This window comes from Glycine max, chromosome 6, assembly GCF_000004515.6.
Source record: "Glycine max cultivar Williams 82 chromosome 6, Glycine_max_v4.0, whole genome shotgun sequence".
Classification (NCBI taxonomy): Eukaryota; Viridiplantae; Streptophyta; class Magnoliopsida; order Fabales; family Fabaceae; genus Glycine; species Glycine max.
This window is the reverse complement of record NC_038242.2, coordinates 10,434,541-10,453,880: the sequence shown is the minus strand read 5'-3', so window position 1 is coordinate 10,453,880 and position 19,340 is coordinate 10,434,541. Positions and strand designations below refer to the sequence as shown.

Genomic DNA, 19,340 nt, shown 5'->3' with positions numbered 1-19,340 from the left:
TGCTCAGTACTGTATCCCATGTTTATTTTGTTTTCTTGTCAGCTTTGTATTACTTATCAATTTTCATATATGCTTGACACCTTTTTTCTTTCAATTCTCTAATATTAATTCTAATTCCATGAGCAACGGTGGAGGGCGACTTGGAAATTTTGTCTGCAACGCAATACATTAAACAAAGTTTTCAATGATATTTTAGCGATGTTCTTTTATTGATATTTTAATGATAACTTGAATGTAGCATTTTTCAATCTCTTCTTGTGTCACTTAGGTGGTGATTTGACCTTTTTGTTTCAATTTGATATTTGTTTTAAGGTTTTTCAAAATCACTAGATATTTTTGTTTTTTTATATAAATAATCGCTCGTTTCATTATAAATAGCAGCTAATGAAATTAATCTTTTAAATAATATCATGCCATAGGTTAAAAAACAACACTGTTAATCTCTCTCCATACATTAATTATTTAGGGAAAATGTAATTGAGTAAAAAAAGTGATATAATTAATCCTAACAACTTTGAGTAATTATTTTTTTTTTTTTGTTAAAGAACGTTATTAGTAACGTTGGAAGAATATTACAATTATTATAGACAAATTTAATGCAATTACTGCTTGAATAAAATACAATTTAATAAAAAAAATACATTTTTTACATCTAATGTTTAAAGATCACAATCGACCAAGCTATACAATCGAAAAGAAAAAATATACAGTTGAATAATAATTTTGAATCAGCTACAACAACAACTAACTAGAACCGTTTCTATCCACAAAAGACCTTGTAAATAGGAGCGCGGATCCACTAACCCCTCGAAGGACAAGCATCCTCGAGTCCACATATGTTCCACACACAAGCTTTGACAAATCAAATATTTCTGGGGGAAGTTGTGTTCTAAGTTCTTGTAGAACATTTCTCGCAGTATCAACGTTTTGATTTAATGGATCATCAAGATTCATTCTCACATCAATATCACCTGATGCAAGCTTGGCGGCTGGAAGACTTGATGGAAGCTCCTCGAAAGGGACTACTTTTCTCCATTTCTTGCCCTTGAATTTCTGAGCTAAAGCCTCCACATTGCTGGAAGGGCCAAAGAAGAACTTCTCTGTGGTCTTGTCTTGCTTCAGATATAACAGTCTCCCGGATCTTAGTGTAAATGAAGAATTCACCTGCAATCTTCCACTCTTACCAGCTTTGTCATGAGGCCAGTCCTGACCAATCATGACAGAGAATCCAGTGTCAGAGTTGAATGAAAGATTAGCTTTCAATTTTGATTCTCTTGTCACAGTTAAATGCACATCGCCAACGATTACACGGAGAGGAGGTTGGCGGAGGGTCAGGCCTACATGCTTCCCTGTGGAGTATAATAGACGCCATTTGCCTGGAAGAAGCTCCAGCCAGTTCTGCAGACATGAATATTGACACAAATTAGCATAAGCACTAAAAAAAGTATTTTATTTAAAAAAAGAAATCATACCAACTTTTAAAGGTCATGGTTTACATCCCTCCAATTAATAAGAATACTTTGTATTATCAAACAGTGAAAGCTAATTACTGCCATTAAGCATTGTATTTATTTATTTTATGGTAGATGCACTGGGGAAATCTCCACTAACTAATGGGCCACAAGAAAACTCCACAAGGAAACTAAACACCACATCGATCTCAAAAATCTTTAGACATTCCACATATATGTTGCTCAACTTGTTTATTCTACCTAAGGTGGGACTTTTTACTTACCACTCGAATGATTGGTAAGCAAAAGTGCAGGCAAAAATGGTCAAGGCTCTTGGCTTGGGTATTATCTATTTTTACTATTGCAACAAAAGAAATGGAACTTAGAAAAACATTGTAGAAACAACAAAAACGGAAAAAATATACAAGTTTTAATCACAAATTACCCTTGGCTTTGGATGGGGATTCAACATCTCCATTAAGTCAATGAAGTGTGCAAGCCTGCTTCGCTAAAACATAGAAAACACCCATTAGTCAAACTTTGAATTCCATATATTCCAATTACTAATTTGCTTTAAGTTAAATGTTCCCATCAAGACATTAAGGACAGTAAACAAATGATGAAAAGAAACATTAGTAAGGAAAAACTTGAGGACACCAGACACTTACAAATATAAAAGCTCTTATGCAAGCATCAAGGAACTTGAAGAAATAAAGGGGTACATATACGGGACATCATTGGATGAATACCTGAGGCTGACGATAGATGTACTCCTCACTAATACGCATTGCAGTAGAACCCAGACCCCATCGGATAATATCCATTGATGGGACTACTCGCCATCTTGGCCCACAAAGGAATGGGTGTCGAAGAGCATCCAAACAACTATATAAATGTTCACATGGTTAACATGGGTACAACTTTTAAACTTGGCCAAATCAAACTAGTATCTCTAATCAAATGCCATTTATATTCATGTTTTTACAAATGTCTGAGAAACTAACTACATGTTCCCGAAAGATCAAGCCTCCTAAAATACCAAAGAAACTTTTATGAATTTTTTTTATACCTGAAATTTCTTCATGGCACTACCATTTTTCTTTTTAAAATCTCGACATGCATGCAAGATATAATTTATCTTAGCCCAATATGGAAGCATTGATGAACAAATTATACACTTTTTCAACTAGCAATATTTCTTAATAGCATACCTTATCCTTTGAGAAGGTTTAGTTGCAAGCAATAAAGATAAAAGGTGCCAACCAGCTCCCCAGTTCCTATCAAGTATCTGCAAGAAATAGAAAAGCGTCAAAAGACTTGAAAACAAGAATGTAACTCTAAATATCAAGCAACTTTCAATGAAGAATAAACTTACTTGTAATCCAGCATTTCCATAAGGGGAACTTCTGCCAAGGATTTCCAACATAAACTCTCGCAAACATGAAGGATCATACCCCTGAAGATGAGACATGAATTATCATTAGAAAGTTCACATCGATGCATCACCCTTTCATCTAGATAGATGAAAGAATAGGCAGCATAGAAACATTTGATGTATTAGGTATCTGAAAAAAGGTGACAAAGTGATTTATAGAAATGAAATATTTGTTAAATGAAAGGAATTAAGTCTGGTAAAATACTTCTATATCAATTTAGAGTAAAAAGATGACTGTGAGAGTAAGTCACCCAATATCTTACTCTAAGGTAAGATCAGATATATAACACAATGCTAACTTGAGGATGAGTATCCACCTACAGTTGTCCTTCAACTAATCTTTCCTGAGTGATCTGCTAAGGATCATGGTCTAATACCTTTTATTAAAATGACACTAATTTCAGAAACTGCTCAATCTTCAAATTTTCATGATAATGGTTTATGTCCTGCTATCAATGAATGTGTGTGTGTGTCTAGAGCATTGAGGTCAACTAGTTTTCTTTTTCCATCAAAAAAAGCTTGAATTCTTTTTAAACATTCAAGAGGCTAAAATCGAATAAAAAAAATTAGGTTTTCATACCTTTTTGAGGAACAATTTGAACTTTGCAAAAATCAAGGGATCCATAAGTTCTCGCATTACCATTTTAGCCATTATAAAGCCCACGCATCTTTACAACAGAGATAACCAGGTATCAAAAATGTTATATAGTTCCAAACATACTTCACTGAAAAGTTTCAAGACCATACCTCATGTCAAATGCAATCATCATCTGTCGCCTGTCCAAGTTGTCCAAAGAGCTACCATTCGAACCATCCTTGTAAAAGTCAGCAGCATTACCCAATATACCTACCTGTTATGTAAATACACAAGGTTAAGCTGAGCATGAGGAAAGATTGAACAGATTATACATCAAGAGACACAATTATCAATTTCCAGTAATTTGGATTGCAGACATCAAACTTTCAGCGCTAAGAAATATTAGCCCTCTGGAAATCACCACCCAGCAAGTCCATGTCATTCATCCTATCTGTTATTTTTCCTTTCCTACATTTATTGAATTTCTATTGATAGATTCTTGTTTACTTTTGTAATTTAGCATAGAAATGGCTAAGCAAATTATCACAATATATCATTTCATTGTTTGGAATCACAATAATTTTCAAACCAGCAACAAAAACAAAATTCTAGGTTTGTCTGTGACATTCTGTGAGTTTAAAGCATAATAAATGCATAAAACCACCTTAAGGATCAGGCAAACAGCAAACATAATCCACAGAAAAGACAGAAAATGGATGAAGAAAGATGCCATAATTCTATTCTTTTAGGAGAGTGACAATGCTTACTTTAATATGTCTGTCTATTGGACTTATATGAACATTTTCCAGTCTCAACTCTGTATGGGCAAGACCGTGGCTGTGCAGGTAATTTACCTAATTAAAATAAACAATAGAAGAGAATATCAATTTTCCTATTGCTACGTAGAATATACAAAGCACTTATAAGTAAAAATGTCTTCAATCAAAGGAAAGAAGGGATTTTAAAAAATAAAGGAAAAAGAAAATACCCCAATAAGAAGATCCCTCATCAATATTCGAATAAGTCGCAACTGCCTAGAAACTGCAGGACCTCCAGTAGAATCTTCTCCTACCTTCCTAACAGACTCTTCATCCAGTGCAAGAGTGGCCTCTAAAGTTGGAAGCCAATCTGATTGTTGAAGCCAGTGTCTCAAAGAAAAACTACCATGATACTGCAAGGCAAAAATAATTTAAAAAAAAAAAAACATTCAGTGTCTAATTTTTTACAAAGTGGCAGAAAGACTCAAATAGAGAAAATGTTCAGAATAAGTAAGAAATAGAAGAAATAGAATCGATACATATAAAAGAATTAAAAGAATAAACCTTATGAAGATTAACACCTACCCCATGTACTAGGATAAATGAACCGCTAACACCACTTGCAGGCAAAGAGATATAACCATGAACTTGCATTGAGTAAGAATGATACAGCAGTTTACGCCGAACCAGCTTCTTTAATACCTAAAAGGCCAGAACAAAAAAATTGTGATGGGATATAATTATAAACATTTTACGCCAAAGATCAGCATACCTCTATTGCTCGTTTCCCACGACGCTGAGCTTGTGCACTGGAAAGCTGTCGAAGTACAACTCTTGTGTTACACAAAGGGCTGCAAAGGAAAATGAATACATACAGATGTTATGATTGCAACTAACAATACAACCTGAACCAAACAAAGAATTAAACTTACCTACAACTATCCTTTACCATGCCTTCAAAAATGACCTCATCCGGCTACAGGAAAACTTAAATCAATCAGACCACAATTAAAAAGTGCCTATCCAATCATGACACATCATAAACTTATTTTAAATTTCATACCCTCCCACCAAGGCCAACACTAACAGTATCTAAAATCTTAAAGTCTGACATTTTGAACCGTATAACATGATCTGTTTCCTCCTCCAAGTAAACCGACAAGGTACTTGGAGCATCTTCTTGTGACTCCTTAGAAGATGCAGATGCAGCATTCCTTAAAGAAGAGCAGCACACTCCCTTGCGCTTTCTCCTGACTAAATTATAGAATTGTCCGGTAAAAGGCAGGAGAGCAGGTACAATAAGTTTTGTAGACAAATTTTGAGCTGAATAACTCCCCGGAATTGGGTTCGGCCCAGTTCCACAAAGCGCCATTGATCAGACCTCTGAGTGATAAAAAAGAAAGGATTACATTATGCATCAGCAAAGTCTTCGAAGGGGGTCCATCAATGGTGCAACAAAACATAAAAGAAACTAACTTCACATCCCATTTAACAGATAAACATACGCAAAAAAAAAAAAAAAAAAAAAAAACATAATCTGGCTCGATGGTACATACAGAAAGCAACAAAATATGTGATTGTCTTTAACTATCTACCCATGGTTATAAACAGTTTTCCGCAACCACAATTGCGGCCGCATCAGCCGCATTTTCCCGCAATTACCTGCAATATAAAAGTTTTCTAACTCACTGCAATTTAAAAACATGTATCTACCCTCAGTTTCCCTCGCATGCCTGAATTGAGCAAATAATTCTCTATTCTGTAACAACAAACTCAATTCCCAACTTTGACCAAAGTGACAGGCTTCTATATATGATTTCCCTCATTTCTAGAGCAATTAACTAATCTTAGTTTTGTTTGTTGCTTTAGTAAAAGAACACAAGAAATTGCAAAACATTATACTTGTTGGCTCAACCATAACAATTAGGCAATTAGCAAACAAGGTGAAATTCAAATACTCCAAATCCAAGCATCATAAGAAAAGGAACAAGCATTTAGCAGATAAAAAAATAGATAATTAGAAATTGAGGACGTGGAAAGAGGAAGAAGAAAAGGGAGATTGGAGAAATTGAAAGTGAATTACCAGAAGGAGAAAGAGCAAGAGAAGAGAAGAGCATGGAGATGCAGAACACGTGTTGTACATATAGAAACCAAGCGTGTGAGAGTTGCGTGCGAGGGAATGCTCGAAACGTTTTCCCACGTGTTTCTCGCACGTCAACCTCTGCCCTCCCCAAATATCTATTTTTGATTTATCCATCAACCTCTTCTTACTACTTCTCACTTTCTTGTGGTGCTAATAACTATATACTATATATTAAATTCAGCAAAAAAAATTGACATTTATTAAATTAATAAAACCAACCAAGGAGGTGTGACAGATTTATAGATAAGGTTGTCCTTTAATTATGTAGTTTGATTTCTAAGTCAATGTGAAAAGATTCAGCAGAAAATATTCATTCATCTAAAGAACCCATAATAATGTTTATTTAAAATTGATTTGTTTATAATAATAAATTTTTTCCTTTCATATTTGGCGTAAAAAGTATACATCATAGATTTTGTCATCTTAAGGTCATAATTCAATGAGAATTCAAGAGAAACACGTAAATTCCAGACTTTTTCTTTCAATATTTTTGTTTCGATTTTGTTCCATATTATAGTTTTTCTAACTTATAGAAAAGGCTAACCTATGCTATGGTCCCGCCATCTACAAGCAATATCAGATGATTGTACGATGACTAAAATGAATTCTCCTCATTTGTGGTTCTAAGTTCATCATCCTTCATATAACGACAGTATATTTGACGTCTCTTTAATTTAACTGTTCTAACTGATAAAATGGAATAGAAATAATAAACAGAGTAAGTCTGGGCCTGTTCGAATATTGCACGTCAATCAGGTTGGGTTTATGGTCCCAAAATTTAGACAGTTACTTAATGCACGCCATTTTTGGCTTGGTGCACCCCATAAGCTAAAATAATGAACTATTCTATTTGGCAACCGTTTACTCCACCCCACTGCCACTGGAGAACAGAATAACAATAAGGGCTTCGGCTTAAAAATCTTTTCACATTAGAGTCCATAAATAGTTCGAAGAGGCCTTTGGATGTACAAGTGTGATTAATTAAATTTTAGCATTAGTTAGAAAGGAATATGCACTAATTGAATCAAACTGTAGTACATTGACTTTGTTTTACTTTCGAAGAAGAATAATAATGTCAAACCATTGGAAAAATCGATAGGGGTCTTGCTTTCGCACCGTGCGTGAGTTTGGAAATCGTAATCTAAGCCGCGAGTCTCGTTGTTAAAAAAAAAAAAACAAGGGTCAGGATTGGTTGAAGGGAGGAAAAGCATAAAAAGAACTAACTAACTGACACAAATAAAAGGACTTTAATGTAGGAGAAAATAGAAAACTTAGACAACATCAAAATGCAAACAAAATAACAAGGCAAAATTAATGATAAAATAGCAACATTGGAATGAAAAGAAATTGTTTTGGACTAACCTTTTGTACGAGTTCGCTTATTTGTGGGAACCTTCCTGCTAAATAAAGGAAAGAATTCTTCAATTTTCATGTTGGGAAAATCTGGTTCAATATACCACTTAACAGCAAGCTTGCTTTGGAAGCTCCTTGTCTTGCGAGAAGAGCTCTGAAGAGATCTTGAAAGACAAAGGTATCTATCATGAAAATAGCCAGCCTTGTTTGTCCTTCTTCCCACTTTCCGGCCCCATATATCACCATGATTAGGCCACCCTTTAGGAGCATATGGCAAACCTTCACAAGAAGAAAAGGATGACACCGATTGAAAATCAAAGGTTTTCTCCTTTGTCAAATCCTTACCGGCATTGCTTTCAATTGTAGCGTCATTTTCCAAGGATTTGTTTTCCTCCTTACAGCTGCAATAAAAGAAGAAAATGTCAACTGCTGAAGGGTGCATACAAGACCTTCATGGAATATTCATGATACATTAAGAAATTGGTATGAAACACCCAAATAAGTTCAACATCTGGAAAAATGACAAAAGGTTGGGGCTAGAAAAACAACAAATAATCTGAACCTCATTATTCTTCGCAAAAAGCTACATAAATTTTGTGGTCCGAATAAAGAGGCATGACTTCTATGATATTATACTAAGCTTGCATATAACATTTTCTAAAGTCTAATTCAACCGATTCCTTATTTGATAATAGCACACATACTGGAAAAAAAAAATTGAACAAAACAATTTTTTTGAGGAAAACAAGAGCATGCAACAAAAGTAATATGGTAATACCTTACTCTAATGCTCTTCCTTTAACCAAAAATAAAAATAAAAAGAAAATAGGCAGCTTAGCAAGCTTGAGGGGAAACAAAAAAGGGAATGAAGAGGGGGAAAGGTGAAAATTTCACCTAATGGGAGTGCGACTAACTCTAAGGGCCATGGATTCATCTGTATTATAGAGGAAACAAAAAAGACAACAAAATTTATCTACTTTGTGTCTGTGACTGTTTCGCTCCCTAGGTTAACGATGCAAGTATTAACACAGTTAAGGTCTCCAGATTAACAATGCACATACCAACACAGTTAAGGTCCCTAGGTAAACGATACACATACCAACACAATTAAGATCCCTAGGTTAACAAAGAGAAGAAGTCGAAAGGCAAAGATGCGCACAGGAGGTCTGGATGGAGTGGCAAATATTTTTTAGTATGCACACCCTAAACCAATAGCCTTCAACTAATCATGGCCCTTGATTTTTTTTGCCATCATCATCAAAACATTTCTCTCTTTACTCTTTCTCTTTTTCTTTACCATTTCGGATGAGCCTATATGCCGCTTCTGGTGACCTGTCTATCACCTCGAACAGTCTGTCAGCATCACCCCTCCTCTGGCGAACCTCCACTACAAGAGGCCACTTTAAAGACCCACATCACAACTTTATGCATCAAAGCAACAACCAACCAATTGAGGTTTTACCTAGATTTGGGACAAGAAAACCCACAAGACCCCTTGATTTTGATATCTTGATTAAGTAGTTTTATCAAATCACAAATTAGTTGACGACGTTATGGATCTGGTGTGACATAATGCGAGTGTGAATCTAGTATGGTGAGTTTGTCATGACTCTGGTGTCTATTCGATGCAGTCATGCCTTAAATTAGTGGATTTTGATGGGGTTGAAATTATATTTTATTTATTTTTTGTTCTGAACTTACTACTCCATTGATGTTTTTGTTTCTTTTGTTTTGTGTTGAGAATGTCTCTGTGTGTGTTTAAATTTCTATGTGTATTTTTTTGTTGTGTGATGGAATCGATGAAGGAAGGTTGTTGTTGCAGTAAAAAATAACCTCTGACAACAATGAGCGACGACGAATCAGTCAGAGAACGAAAGATGATTGTTGACAAACTTGTTGGAGAATAAAATAGAGAAAATAATAAGACATATGAAAAAGAAGAAAAAAAAATCTAATTCGAATGATGCATTAAAAATGGTGTATAAATGAGATAAATCTAATGATGTTTAAAAGTGATCTATATTAGACCACATAGAAGACTTGTCCATGCTAGAATTGGCCCTGGTATGTAGTATCTTGTAGGTAAACTTTGTGAGTAATGTGCTTGATACATGATGAGCTTTAGAATTGTAATATGGTGGATTTCAGCAGCAAAAGTATATTAATTGTGAATTAATTAATGGTAGACAATTAATAAGGTAATCTTTATCAGGTTTGATAAATATTATTCATTCAATCAGATAAGCACAAAATTTAACTATAGCTTATATCATGTGTATAATGTATCAAGCGAGAGTGTGAAAAATAATATATTTCCGTGTCATTTTTAGTTAAAAATACAAATAATTAAGTTTGAACATGTTTGTCTATAGTGTTCCTTTTGAAAACCAATGAATCGAAGGAGATTTAAACTAAAGACCCGACGCGAGGAGACAAGTTGTTCAAGCACCACCACGAAACGCCGTGTCTATTTCCTATTGGAGAGCGCACACACAGCTTTGTAACCTAATTTACAGCCACTGTGATAACCAAGCACACGAAACCCGCGCCGCACAGGGACACCACCGACATAAGGCCAAACAAACAAGGGCATTTCCGTCAAAACAAACCGTTTCTCATTATCCCCACCCCCACCCCCAGAGTGAGGCCCTCTCCTCCATTTCTCATTATTCATTAACGCCGATGAAAAAAAAAAAAAATCAAAAATACACTCTTCACAACTTCACATACACACTCCAAGACAAAGGGAAATAAAGAGAGAGAGTCCTTCGATTTCGTTGCGTTTTTCTTATACTGTTCAACTTAAGAACATTTACGCGCTGTTCCACATTTAACCCTAACCGATCAGAGTGTATACTTCTTGGACCTTCCCGTTATTTCGCTCACATTCGATCTCCGCGATCCGGTGCGTGGAGTTTCTCTCTCACTCTATTAGGGTTCAGGCGTTTTGTTCTCTCTCTCTCTCTCTCTCTCATTCGATTCCTTCCAAATTAGGGTTTCTGTTCCCGATTCAGCGCACTTCTCCCGATTCGAATTCGCAGGATAGGGTTTTGTTGTTCCGCGTCTCGCTTCCGCGATGCCGCGCAGTTCGAAGCACAAATCGAGCAAGCACAGTTCGCGCGACGCGAGGGAGCACTCCGACTCGGAGCGAGATTCCGGCGCCAAGGATCGGAGGAGCAAGGAGGAGAGTGGCGGCGGCGCGAAGAAGGATTCGAGTTCCGCGGAGAAGCGGAGGCTGGATTCGAAGGACGCGCACGGGAACGGGGAGTATTCCGACGAGTACGCGTCGTCGTCGAAGCGGCGCAAAGACGGAGGCGGCGGCGGGGGAGACCGGTGGAATGGTGGCGAGGAGGGATCGAAGAAGTCGAAGACGGCGGGGGATTCGAAGAGCAGGAGGAGGGACGGGAGCGTGGGAGTGTACGGCGAGGGCGAGGAGGTGAAGAAGAGTAGCGGGAAAGGGGATGGGAAGCATAGGGATTCGGCATCGGGGCGAGGCAGGGAGGGTGCGGCGGAGAAGGAGAAGGAGAAAGAGAGGAAATTCAAAGAAGGTGGTAGGAGTGAGGAATCGGTTGATGAGCAAGAGCAACGTGTTTCCAAGCAGGTCTTTGAAATTAATGGTAAGTTAACTTGACCTAATTGATTGATGTTGTTGTATTTATAGTGTCATGACTTGTTTTGAACTGAACTGAGGCACGTTTTGCGTGTTTGTCTGTTAAGAAGGATTGGCATGGTAATGGGATTGATACTTGGCTTTCAGTTTTGTGTGTGTTTTGTTTGGATCAAAACAAAAAAGGACAAGCCTTTTAAGTGTTGAGGCACTTCCTTTTAGTTTAGCAACAATGGGGGCAAGCCATTTGATAATTTCTGGTTTTGTCTCTGAGTTGAGTTGCCTCTCTCTGGAGAGAGTTTGCAAGCAGTTCTGGAATTGGGTGACCAATTTGACTAGCGGCTGATGACTGTTAATGTAAATGTCAAATACACATCTTCTCAAATCCGTTGCTCCCACTTCTTAGAACAAGCATACCCTTTAACTGATGAATATCTAGTCTCTCCTTGTTCCTTCCATTCTGTTAGTTCTCACTGTTTATTCAATGTCAGTGTTCGTGCATTAGTCATTCCAACGGTTTCTTGCCTTGTGTCATTCTCATTCTTTTGGAAATGTGTGCCTTCGGCCTAATGGTATCAGGCTCTTAGGTTTCTGTCTGTACAAATGTTAAATTCACCTTATGTGTTGGCCTAAACTGATTCAAATGGATGTTAAGAATATATAGTTAAAAAGACATGGTTGAGACTTTTAAATCTTTCCATTAAGAATAATACTTTTCTAGGTTGGGTAGATAAGTTGATTATTAATTATAATTAGATTAAACAATGTGACTGTAATCCAAGATACATGTCAAAATAATACCTCATCCTGAATGACTAGTTCAAATTATATACCAAACCTTTTTCTCAATTACAGCAGAGAGTACTTTTATGAGAGATACATTTTTCTATGAAGGATTATGATATTTGTTGCTTCCTCAAAATTTATATAAATTATAAATGCTCTTTGTGCCTATTTCTCTCATAACACACTCCTCTGTTAGTGAATAAAAGAATAGAACTCTATATCTTTTGCCATATTTATATTCAACTCTTTGCTTGGACTTGTCACTCATATTTGCAAAGCTTACATTAATGGCATGGGTTATTTTCTACTTTATATGGGCTCTCAGTTAAGAGCAATTAAGAATCATTGAATGGGAAATTTAAAGGTGGTCTGCTTCAACGGGGATAGATTAATTGGTTTTGGGTAAATTTTAAGGTAATTAAAATAAAGTTTTTTATATCGTAGATCAAATGTGGTTATTTCCAAATATCAAATTTTGTTGCTTGGTGGTTGGCATTACATTACTTAGGCCTGAGTACTAGCCATTGAATAAATTAATATGATTGCATATCGAATTTTTTGTGTTGGAATCATTTTGTAAGAAAATTAGTGGCAACAATGACATTTACAAGAGGATGCTACACAAGGTTCTTTAATCTCATTTCTTGTGAGAACTACAAATATTCTTTATTGATCTTTAAGTATATTAGAAAAGTTAATTTTACCTGGCAACTATGGAGTGACTATTTCTCCTATATGTTGGGAATTTTGTTATTTGAATTGAACATGGGTAATAATTCTTTCTTGTGTGTTTAAATATCCCTTGTGTACATGCATGTTTGAATCTATTCATATTTTGCTGACTTTTTTCATTTGCATCTTGTAAGAGTTAATCATGCATACTTAACTTGTACTGGGGGTGGGGGACACCTTTTGGCAGTGGGCATTTATGTGTTTTTTGGTGTATTTGGTTGAAGCTGAATGCTCTATTCAAGAACAGTGCGTTATCCTTAGATCTGTAATGGGATAAGATTGTTATGATTTCTATATGGCTCTATATTCTGGTTTTATTGTAGGCAATTTTCTGTCAGACATGCAGAGAAACTGCACAGATTTGTTTCACAAATGAAGTCATTTACTTTTTCTGTATTCTTTCCCAGTGTTTCTGATCAAGAGTGCTCCTGTCCTCCCTGATTTCTTCCAATCACATTTACCTTCTATCAATGTGGCATAAATTAGACTAGTAATGCTTATTTTGAAAAATAAAATAAAATCTTAGGAAGTAGGTGTTGCAGATCAAGAAAAAAAAATACTTCAAGAATACATACACGATACCAATTTTTACTCTGGATATAATGCTTTTATAGATTCTCTTTACAATATTTTTATTGTGAAATATTGTGGATTTTTCAGTTTCATTTGATAGCTTCTCTTTACAATATTTTATGTTGGTGATCTATAACATGACTTGAAATGTCAAAAGCTCACCACTTCCATGAATGATGTTTGTGATGTGTGATGTTTGGTCCTTATTTTTTTAATATTCTTTCTTGTAACACCTTCCATATGAAGCACATAATTTATTCTGGACTTTTGTATACATTCATATGATTTGCTCAGGTTTGTTCAGAAGACATTTGTTGATTTTGATCTATGCGGCTATGTTTTTTTGCAGAATCAAAGAAAATTGATGAGTTGCGAAGCCCTGAACCTGATAATCAGCTTGAGAGGCGAATGAGAAAGAAGAGGGACGACTATAGTGATGGTGACAAGCATCAAGATAATGTTGAAGATGGTTATGATAGACATTTGTCTTCTAGGGATGACATTGCCAAGGATGGAAAAAAGAAGGATGATAGGCGAAAAGAGGAGAAATATAGAGACAAATATAGAGAAGAAATAGGCAGGGAGAACAAACATCGACATGACAAGCAACGTGATGAGCGCCCTGCTAAAGATCATACTACCATTAGGTCTGATGATAAACATGCTAGGGAAGAAAAGAACAGCCTAGAGTCACGGCAAAAGAGAACCAAGCTTCCAGAGAGTGACAAGGACCATAATCGCGATGCGGATCGTGATTTGGAATCTGTTCGGGATCGAGAACGCCACAGTGAACGCGATCGTGATTATGATATTGACAGGGATCATGATTATGACAGAGATCGAGATTGGGACTGGGATCGAGATCATGATCGTGATCGAGACAGGGATCGTGACCGTCGCCGTGATCGTGATGGGTCACATGTGGATGATAGAAGTGGTAGAGGCAAAGAGAGTGGAACAAAGAAAAGGACTTTGGATGATCGCGATGATTATAGTGACTCTAAATCTAGAGCTGTTAAGAGCTACTATCTTGATTCTGATAAGAGGAGTTTGAGCACCAGCAGAGCTGAATCTGATGTTGACAGAGGAAGATCTCAACCTCAACAAGCTCATGCAGATTCATCTGGAACTAGCAATAAACACAGATCTTCTCCTGCCTCAAATACACACATTGGCAAAGATGACTATAGGTACTGTTTAATTTTGTTAAAAGTTTGGTTGAACCATTGTGAGTTCATTTTTTAGTTGACTTTTTATGTGGTATGCCCTTCCCCACTTCATAATTTTCAGGTGGGTGTTAGGGAAGCAGTTTTGTTCATTTTTGGTTTCATTAGTTTTTCAGGTTATTGCTGCTTTTGATGTAATAGTGCTATACTATGATTGCTGATAAAACAATTGTCATGTGTAATTTGGTCCAAGGAAGTTCCAATGATTAACATACTCTATTCATTTATTATTACTAGCATTGTCTGTATAAAGAATACCTTTAAGGCTTTTTATATCATTGATAACGGTTTTCCACTTCTGTATAAAAATGAGAGTTTTTTAAGGTCAATGTAGAAACTTCCCCTTTGCCAATACGGGAAGTAATTAAACAGTTTGTTGATTTATTAAAATTACAACTTAAAAAATTTTGCGTGCTTGGTTTAAATTTGATTGTTATGTCTAACTTATACTTTTACTTGCAGAAGCTTGTAAGTATGGGAATATTATACCATGACTAATAGTAACCGGTTCCATTTTCCCCATGTTTCAGAAATGCAAAAGCTGAAGATTCAAAGTACAGAGACCCTTCAGTAGAACAGAGAACCAAAGGCTCAAGGGAGGGTTACTCTGGGACATCAGATAGAGGTTCTAAATACAAATTAATGGAAAAACCCATTAAAATAGATGAATTTCCTGCTGGAGACTTGTCAACTGAAAGATCTTCCAGTGCCAAGGCTTCTCCTGGGGCCCTGATGGAAAGATCTCCATCATCAACAAGCATTGAGCGCAGGTATGTGAATAGAAGTAGTGTTAAGCGGAATCTTGAAATTGACGAAAGTGGAAGGAGGAACAGTACTAATGTAAGAGATTTCTCTGCTTCTGATGATAGACTTGGCAGGGAGTCTACTCTAGAGAAACCGCTCTTGGATGAGCCCTCTCAAGCAGATTCATCTTTATATGGTAGGACTAATCAGAGCAATGCACCATTGATTTCACCTCCTCCTGGTTTCAGGGCTACCTTAGATAGACCTTATATGGGTTCTTTAGAGGATGATGTTAGAGATAACTCTAATTCACGATACAGAAGAAGTAGTGAACCTGGATTTGGAAGAGGACATGGTGGCAATTCCTGGAGGGCAGTTCCAAACTGGAATTCACCAGTACCAAATGGGTATGTTCCCTTCCCACCTGGGCCAGCTCATGGAGGTTTTCAAACAATGGTGCCACAGTTTACATCTCAACCTCTCTTTGGTGTTAGGCCTCCTATGGAAGTTAACCATGCTGGCATTCCTTATCATATTGCTGATGCTGACAGATTTCCAGGTCATTTGCGCCCACCACTTGGGTGGCCAAATTTGATGGATGGTACAGGAGCTGCTCATTTGCATGGATGGGATAACAATAATGGTGTCTTCAGAGATGATCCTCACATGTATGGTGGTTCTGATTGGGACAGGAACAGGCATTCGACTAATAGTCATGGATGGGAATCTGGTTCAGAGACTTGGAAAGAGCAGAGTTGTGATTCAAAGAAGGAATTGCCTTCCCCTGCCTACAAAGATGAATCAGTTCCTGCCCTGGTTGATAATGGTCTGAGTGATCAGACAAGTCAAATGTCTCAGGATGAACATAACCGGGATGAACTTGCTGAGAAATCTCCTGAAAGAAAGTTGTCCAGTCTCACTTCTCCAGCAGAAGTACCATTGAACTCTTCATCCTCAACTGTTCTTGAAAAGGTGCCTGATACTTCGATGCCAAGTGACAATACTTCCCTCTTCAGCCGTTTCTACCTTTCCAAACTTGACATTTCGGTGGACTTAGTACTGCCAGAGTTGTATGACCAGTGTATGTGTGCTTTGAATATGGACAAGAATGCTTCAGTTGATGCAGTTGCCAGTACAGAACTATTATTGAAGGTATCCTAGAAAACTTTTTTGCTTCCAAAACTTACAACGCTTAAACTATAATTGACTTTCGTTTAGGCCTTTTCTTTTTTGATGCCTACCATAACTTAAAAGTGATTCAGGGCAACTTCTAACTAATATCCTTTTATTGAAGCTCTAGAAAAGTGATTTTAGTTTAAATGAACTGGTGTAATTGAAACCGTATTCATTATTACTCTATTAGTTAAATGCAACAAATGATCCCTGACATTATTAGTTTTTCCTGTCCTGTGATTTGACAGAATGGATCAAGAACACGACAGAAATATGCTGCCACCTTATCAAGGCGTTCACCTTTTCCAGAAATTGATAATTCTATCTTCCAGGTAAATCTACCTGATCAGTTACATAAATGGCTACAGAAATTATCTGTAGGTGAATAATGTCTGTCTTTAGAATTTTAGCAATATTCTTCTCTAACCTTCAAGTGTGGTAATAATTTATTGGTAATGAGAATTTGCATTACCTAGAATTTTATTTTCCTACTTTTGTCCTTTTTGTCAAGTTCTATCAATTCTTAAATACTGAATTCTGGAGCCCTGATGAGTGAAATTTTCTCCAATTTGCAGAGAGCCATAGATCTTTACAAGAAGCACAGGGTGAACCTGCCTAACAAGAGGGAGGTAGATGATACTGTGGTATTCCACCAGATGCAAGTGGATGAGTCATTTCCTGTTCCTAATTTGGAGAATGGCCATGTTTCTGTCTCAGCATGCAATGGGATAAAAGATGTGCCAATGCCTACATTAGAATCAGACAAAGTGGAAACTACATCTCCTGCAAAGGAGCAATTGGAAGGGATCAATCAAACCTACATCCAAATGGAGCAAGATCATGACAAAACTGGCATGTCTAGCCCATCTTCTAGTCGTGTGAACCAAGAAGAAACTGTAGCAGGTTTGCAAGAGAAAGAGCCCAAAATCACTTATGATAAGGTGAATTCAGGGGATGCAGAAGAGGATTACTCCTTGGCAGCTAAAAATGAAGCTCAGTTGGCCCATACTTTGCACCAAGAGGGTGAAAACATAGATAGCGAAGCCAAAACTACTGGTTTTGCCCATTGTGCAGATGAAAAGCTGGGTTTTGGTGACACAAAGGTTAATCCTAATCCCTTAATTGTTGAGGATGGGTCTCCCAAAGCTTGTGATGCTTTGATGCCTGGTTCAAATGAGTCTGAGTCGCTAATTTTAAGCCGGATACATCATTCTCCTGAAAGTACACATTGAGACAATTTCTATATCTTTCATTGCTTTTTATCCATCAGGTTTTAATTTCCTCCCTCTTTTTTGTTGCTTTCATTTTGAGCGAGAATAAAAGGAAATGGCATTCATATTCCCTAGAATAGCGTCTTTCTGATCCCCCATGCATGAGTTTCCTCGCATTTCGTTACTTCTATTTTAGCATTTCTGCTCGTGCATGCCGTGGCAGTAAGTATCTCATCTAAGTTGCATTCCCTTCTGCATGAGTGCAATGGATCTTAGTAGTTAATACGGTTCGTTCAAGTTCATTTCAAAAAAAGCTTTTCCAAAAAAAATGACAGTGGTACTACTGTTCATGAGTTTTCTGGTTCTGTTCCACGTTTTTGCATTTACAGCCCGTTTTGTCTCCCTCAGCATCGACTTATTTAAAACCAACTTTTCTGTAATCTGTTTTTTTCACTATTTAAAACCAACTTTCCAATGCATATTGCTGAAGCTGGAGTTTAACTAAATAACATGATCTTTTATTCTCATTTTATTGGGGTTTCTTTTCATTCTATAAGTGAGTCTTAGCATGGATTTTACCAAATCAAGAATAGTGTTGAGAAGGATGTGTCAAATAATGTGTTGTTTGCATTTTCCCATATGAGAAATTTTTGCAACACATTGACACTCTTTTGGGTATTATTATTGGTAGAAATTTATTGAAATTATAACATTTGGTAGTAGATAATAAATTTCAACTAATAATAATAGTGCCTAAAAGTGTTAGGGAGTGTTGTTATATTTATATTGTACTTGGTGGTTGTTTTAAGGTGTTTTTTTTTTCGCTGAATGTTTTCATTAAGTTTAAAATGGTATTTGAAAATTACAAAAGGTTAAATAAAGATTTAATTTTAATACAATGTAAATGGGTTTTATATTGTCATAAAATTTTAGATTGTTATAGATATTAATTTGTTGATTTTTATAATAATTTTAAAGTCATATATATAAGTAACTTAATAATGATTTTTTTACTTAATAATAAAAATCTTTACAAAATGTGAATGAGATTGGAGAAATGATACGTATTTTATTATTGTCTAGTTGTTTTAGTTATAAAATAATTAATGGATACAGGTCTTAATTTTTGGTAATTTAGTATAATTTTTAGAATAGTCTTCAAAACGTATTATGAGATTTTTAGCATGACATGAAAAGATTGAATAATTTCAGTAAATTATTGTGATACATTCAAGGTAAAAAGAAATTAACTTGAGTACTATGCAAATTGTGTGAACCGACATCATGACGGGATAATTTATAATTTTTATTTAAAATGAGTTGTCACTAACATTTTAAATTAAGAAAAAATATTAAAGATTTCTTAAAAAATCTTTAAAACTAAAAACGAGTTTGGGAGTCTATTACATGTATTAACACTTTACCAGTAAAAAATGGTAATTCTAACTAATTGAGTAATATCGTTAATTTTATATTTACTTTAGCTTAAAAAATATATTCTTGAGTCTTATTATAAAAAAGTTTTTTTTTTTACTCTATCAAAACTTAGCACAAGGATTTAAACTAGTAAA

General features: G+C 36.0%; 2 protein-coding genes across 6 annotated transcripts; one reads left to right on the top strand and one right to left on the bottom strand.

The window, feature by feature from the left end:
* Positions 1-624: 624 nt before the first annotated feature.
* On the bottom strand, positions 625-6,456 carry LOC100810786 (probable plastid-lipid-associated protein 14, chloroplastic). 3 transcript variants are annotated; one of them, XM_006581578.4, is made up of 14 exons: positions 6,305-6,456; positions 5,285-5,604; positions 5,154-5,197; positions 4,994-5,072; positions 4,807-4,923; positions 4,452-4,634; positions 4,231-4,317; positions 3,634-3,737; positions 3,467-3,554; positions 2,827-2,907; positions 2,663-2,739; positions 2,201-2,336; positions 1,897-1,959; positions 625-1,398 (listed from the first exon to the last, which is right to left on the bottom strand). In XM_006581578.4, exons 2-14 carry the CDS (start codon positions 5,591-5,593, stop codon positions 745-747), a joined length of 2,022 nt encoding a protein of 673 aa, XP_006581641.1. In that variant the 5' UTR covers positions 5,594-5,604; positions 6,305-6,456; the 3' UTR covers positions 625-744. The 3 variants fall into 3 exon arrangements, with proteins under 3 accessions (XP_006581641.1, XP_006581640.1, XP_003527979.1); XM_006581577.3 differs by having other exon boundaries at positions 5,778-6,307; XM_003527931.5 differs by having other exon boundaries at positions 5,817-6,307.
* A 3,727-nt stretch (positions 6,457-10,183) lies between these two features.
* Positions 10,184-17,903, top strand: LOC100810264 (uncharacterized). Of its 3 annotated transcripts, none has more exons than XM_041016435.1 (6): positions 10,184-10,622; positions 10,712-11,334; positions 13,765-14,605; positions 15,172-16,537; positions 16,807-16,890; positions 17,134-17,903. In XM_041016435.1, exons 2-6 carry the CDS (start codon positions 10,794-10,796, stop codon positions 17,788-17,790), a joined length of 3,489 nt encoding a protein of 1,162 aa, XP_040872369.1. In that variant the 5' UTR covers positions 10,184-10,622; positions 10,712-10,793; the 3' UTR covers positions 17,791-17,903. The 3 variants fall into 3 exon arrangements, with proteins under 3 accessions (XP_040872369.1, XP_014631877.1, XP_003527978.1); XM_014776391.3 differs by having other exon boundaries at positions 10,184-11,334; positions 15,172-15,411; positions 15,511-16,537; XM_003527930.5 differs by having other exon boundaries at positions 10,184-11,334.
* The last annotated feature ends 1,437 nt before the right edge of the window (positions 17,904-19,340 follow it).

What these genes read in the sequence shown, in the direction of transcription:
- LOC100810264 (XM_041016435.1), top strand. Translation starts at nt 10,794, where the DNA reads ATGCCGCGCAGTTCGAAGCACAAATCGAGCAAGCACAGTTCGCGCGAC. An exon ending in GCAGGTCTTTGAAATTAATG is followed by an intron (nt 11,335 to 13,764) that starts GTAAGTTAACTT and finishes GTTTTTTTGCAG; the next exon opens with AATCAAAGAAAATTGATGAG. An exon ending in TTGATAATTCTATCTTCCAG is followed by an intron (nt 16,891 to 17,133) that starts GTAAATCTACCT and finishes TCCAATTTGCAG; the next exon opens with AGAGCCATAGATCTTTACAA.
- LOC100810786 (XM_006581578.4), bottom strand. Translation starts at nt 5,593, where the DNA reads ATGGCGCTTTGTGGAACTGGGCCGAACCCAATTCCGGGGAGTTATTCA. An exon ending in ATGGTAAAGGATAGTTGTAG is followed by an intron (nt 5,073 to 5,153) that starts GTAAGTTTAATT and finishes TTTCCTTTGCAG; the next exon opens with CCCTTTGTGTAACACAAGAG. An exon ending in TCAAATTGTTCCTCAAAAAG is followed by an intron (nt 2,908 to 3,466) that starts GTATGAAAACCT and finishes TCTCATCTTCAG; the next exon opens with GGGTATGATCCTTCATGTTT.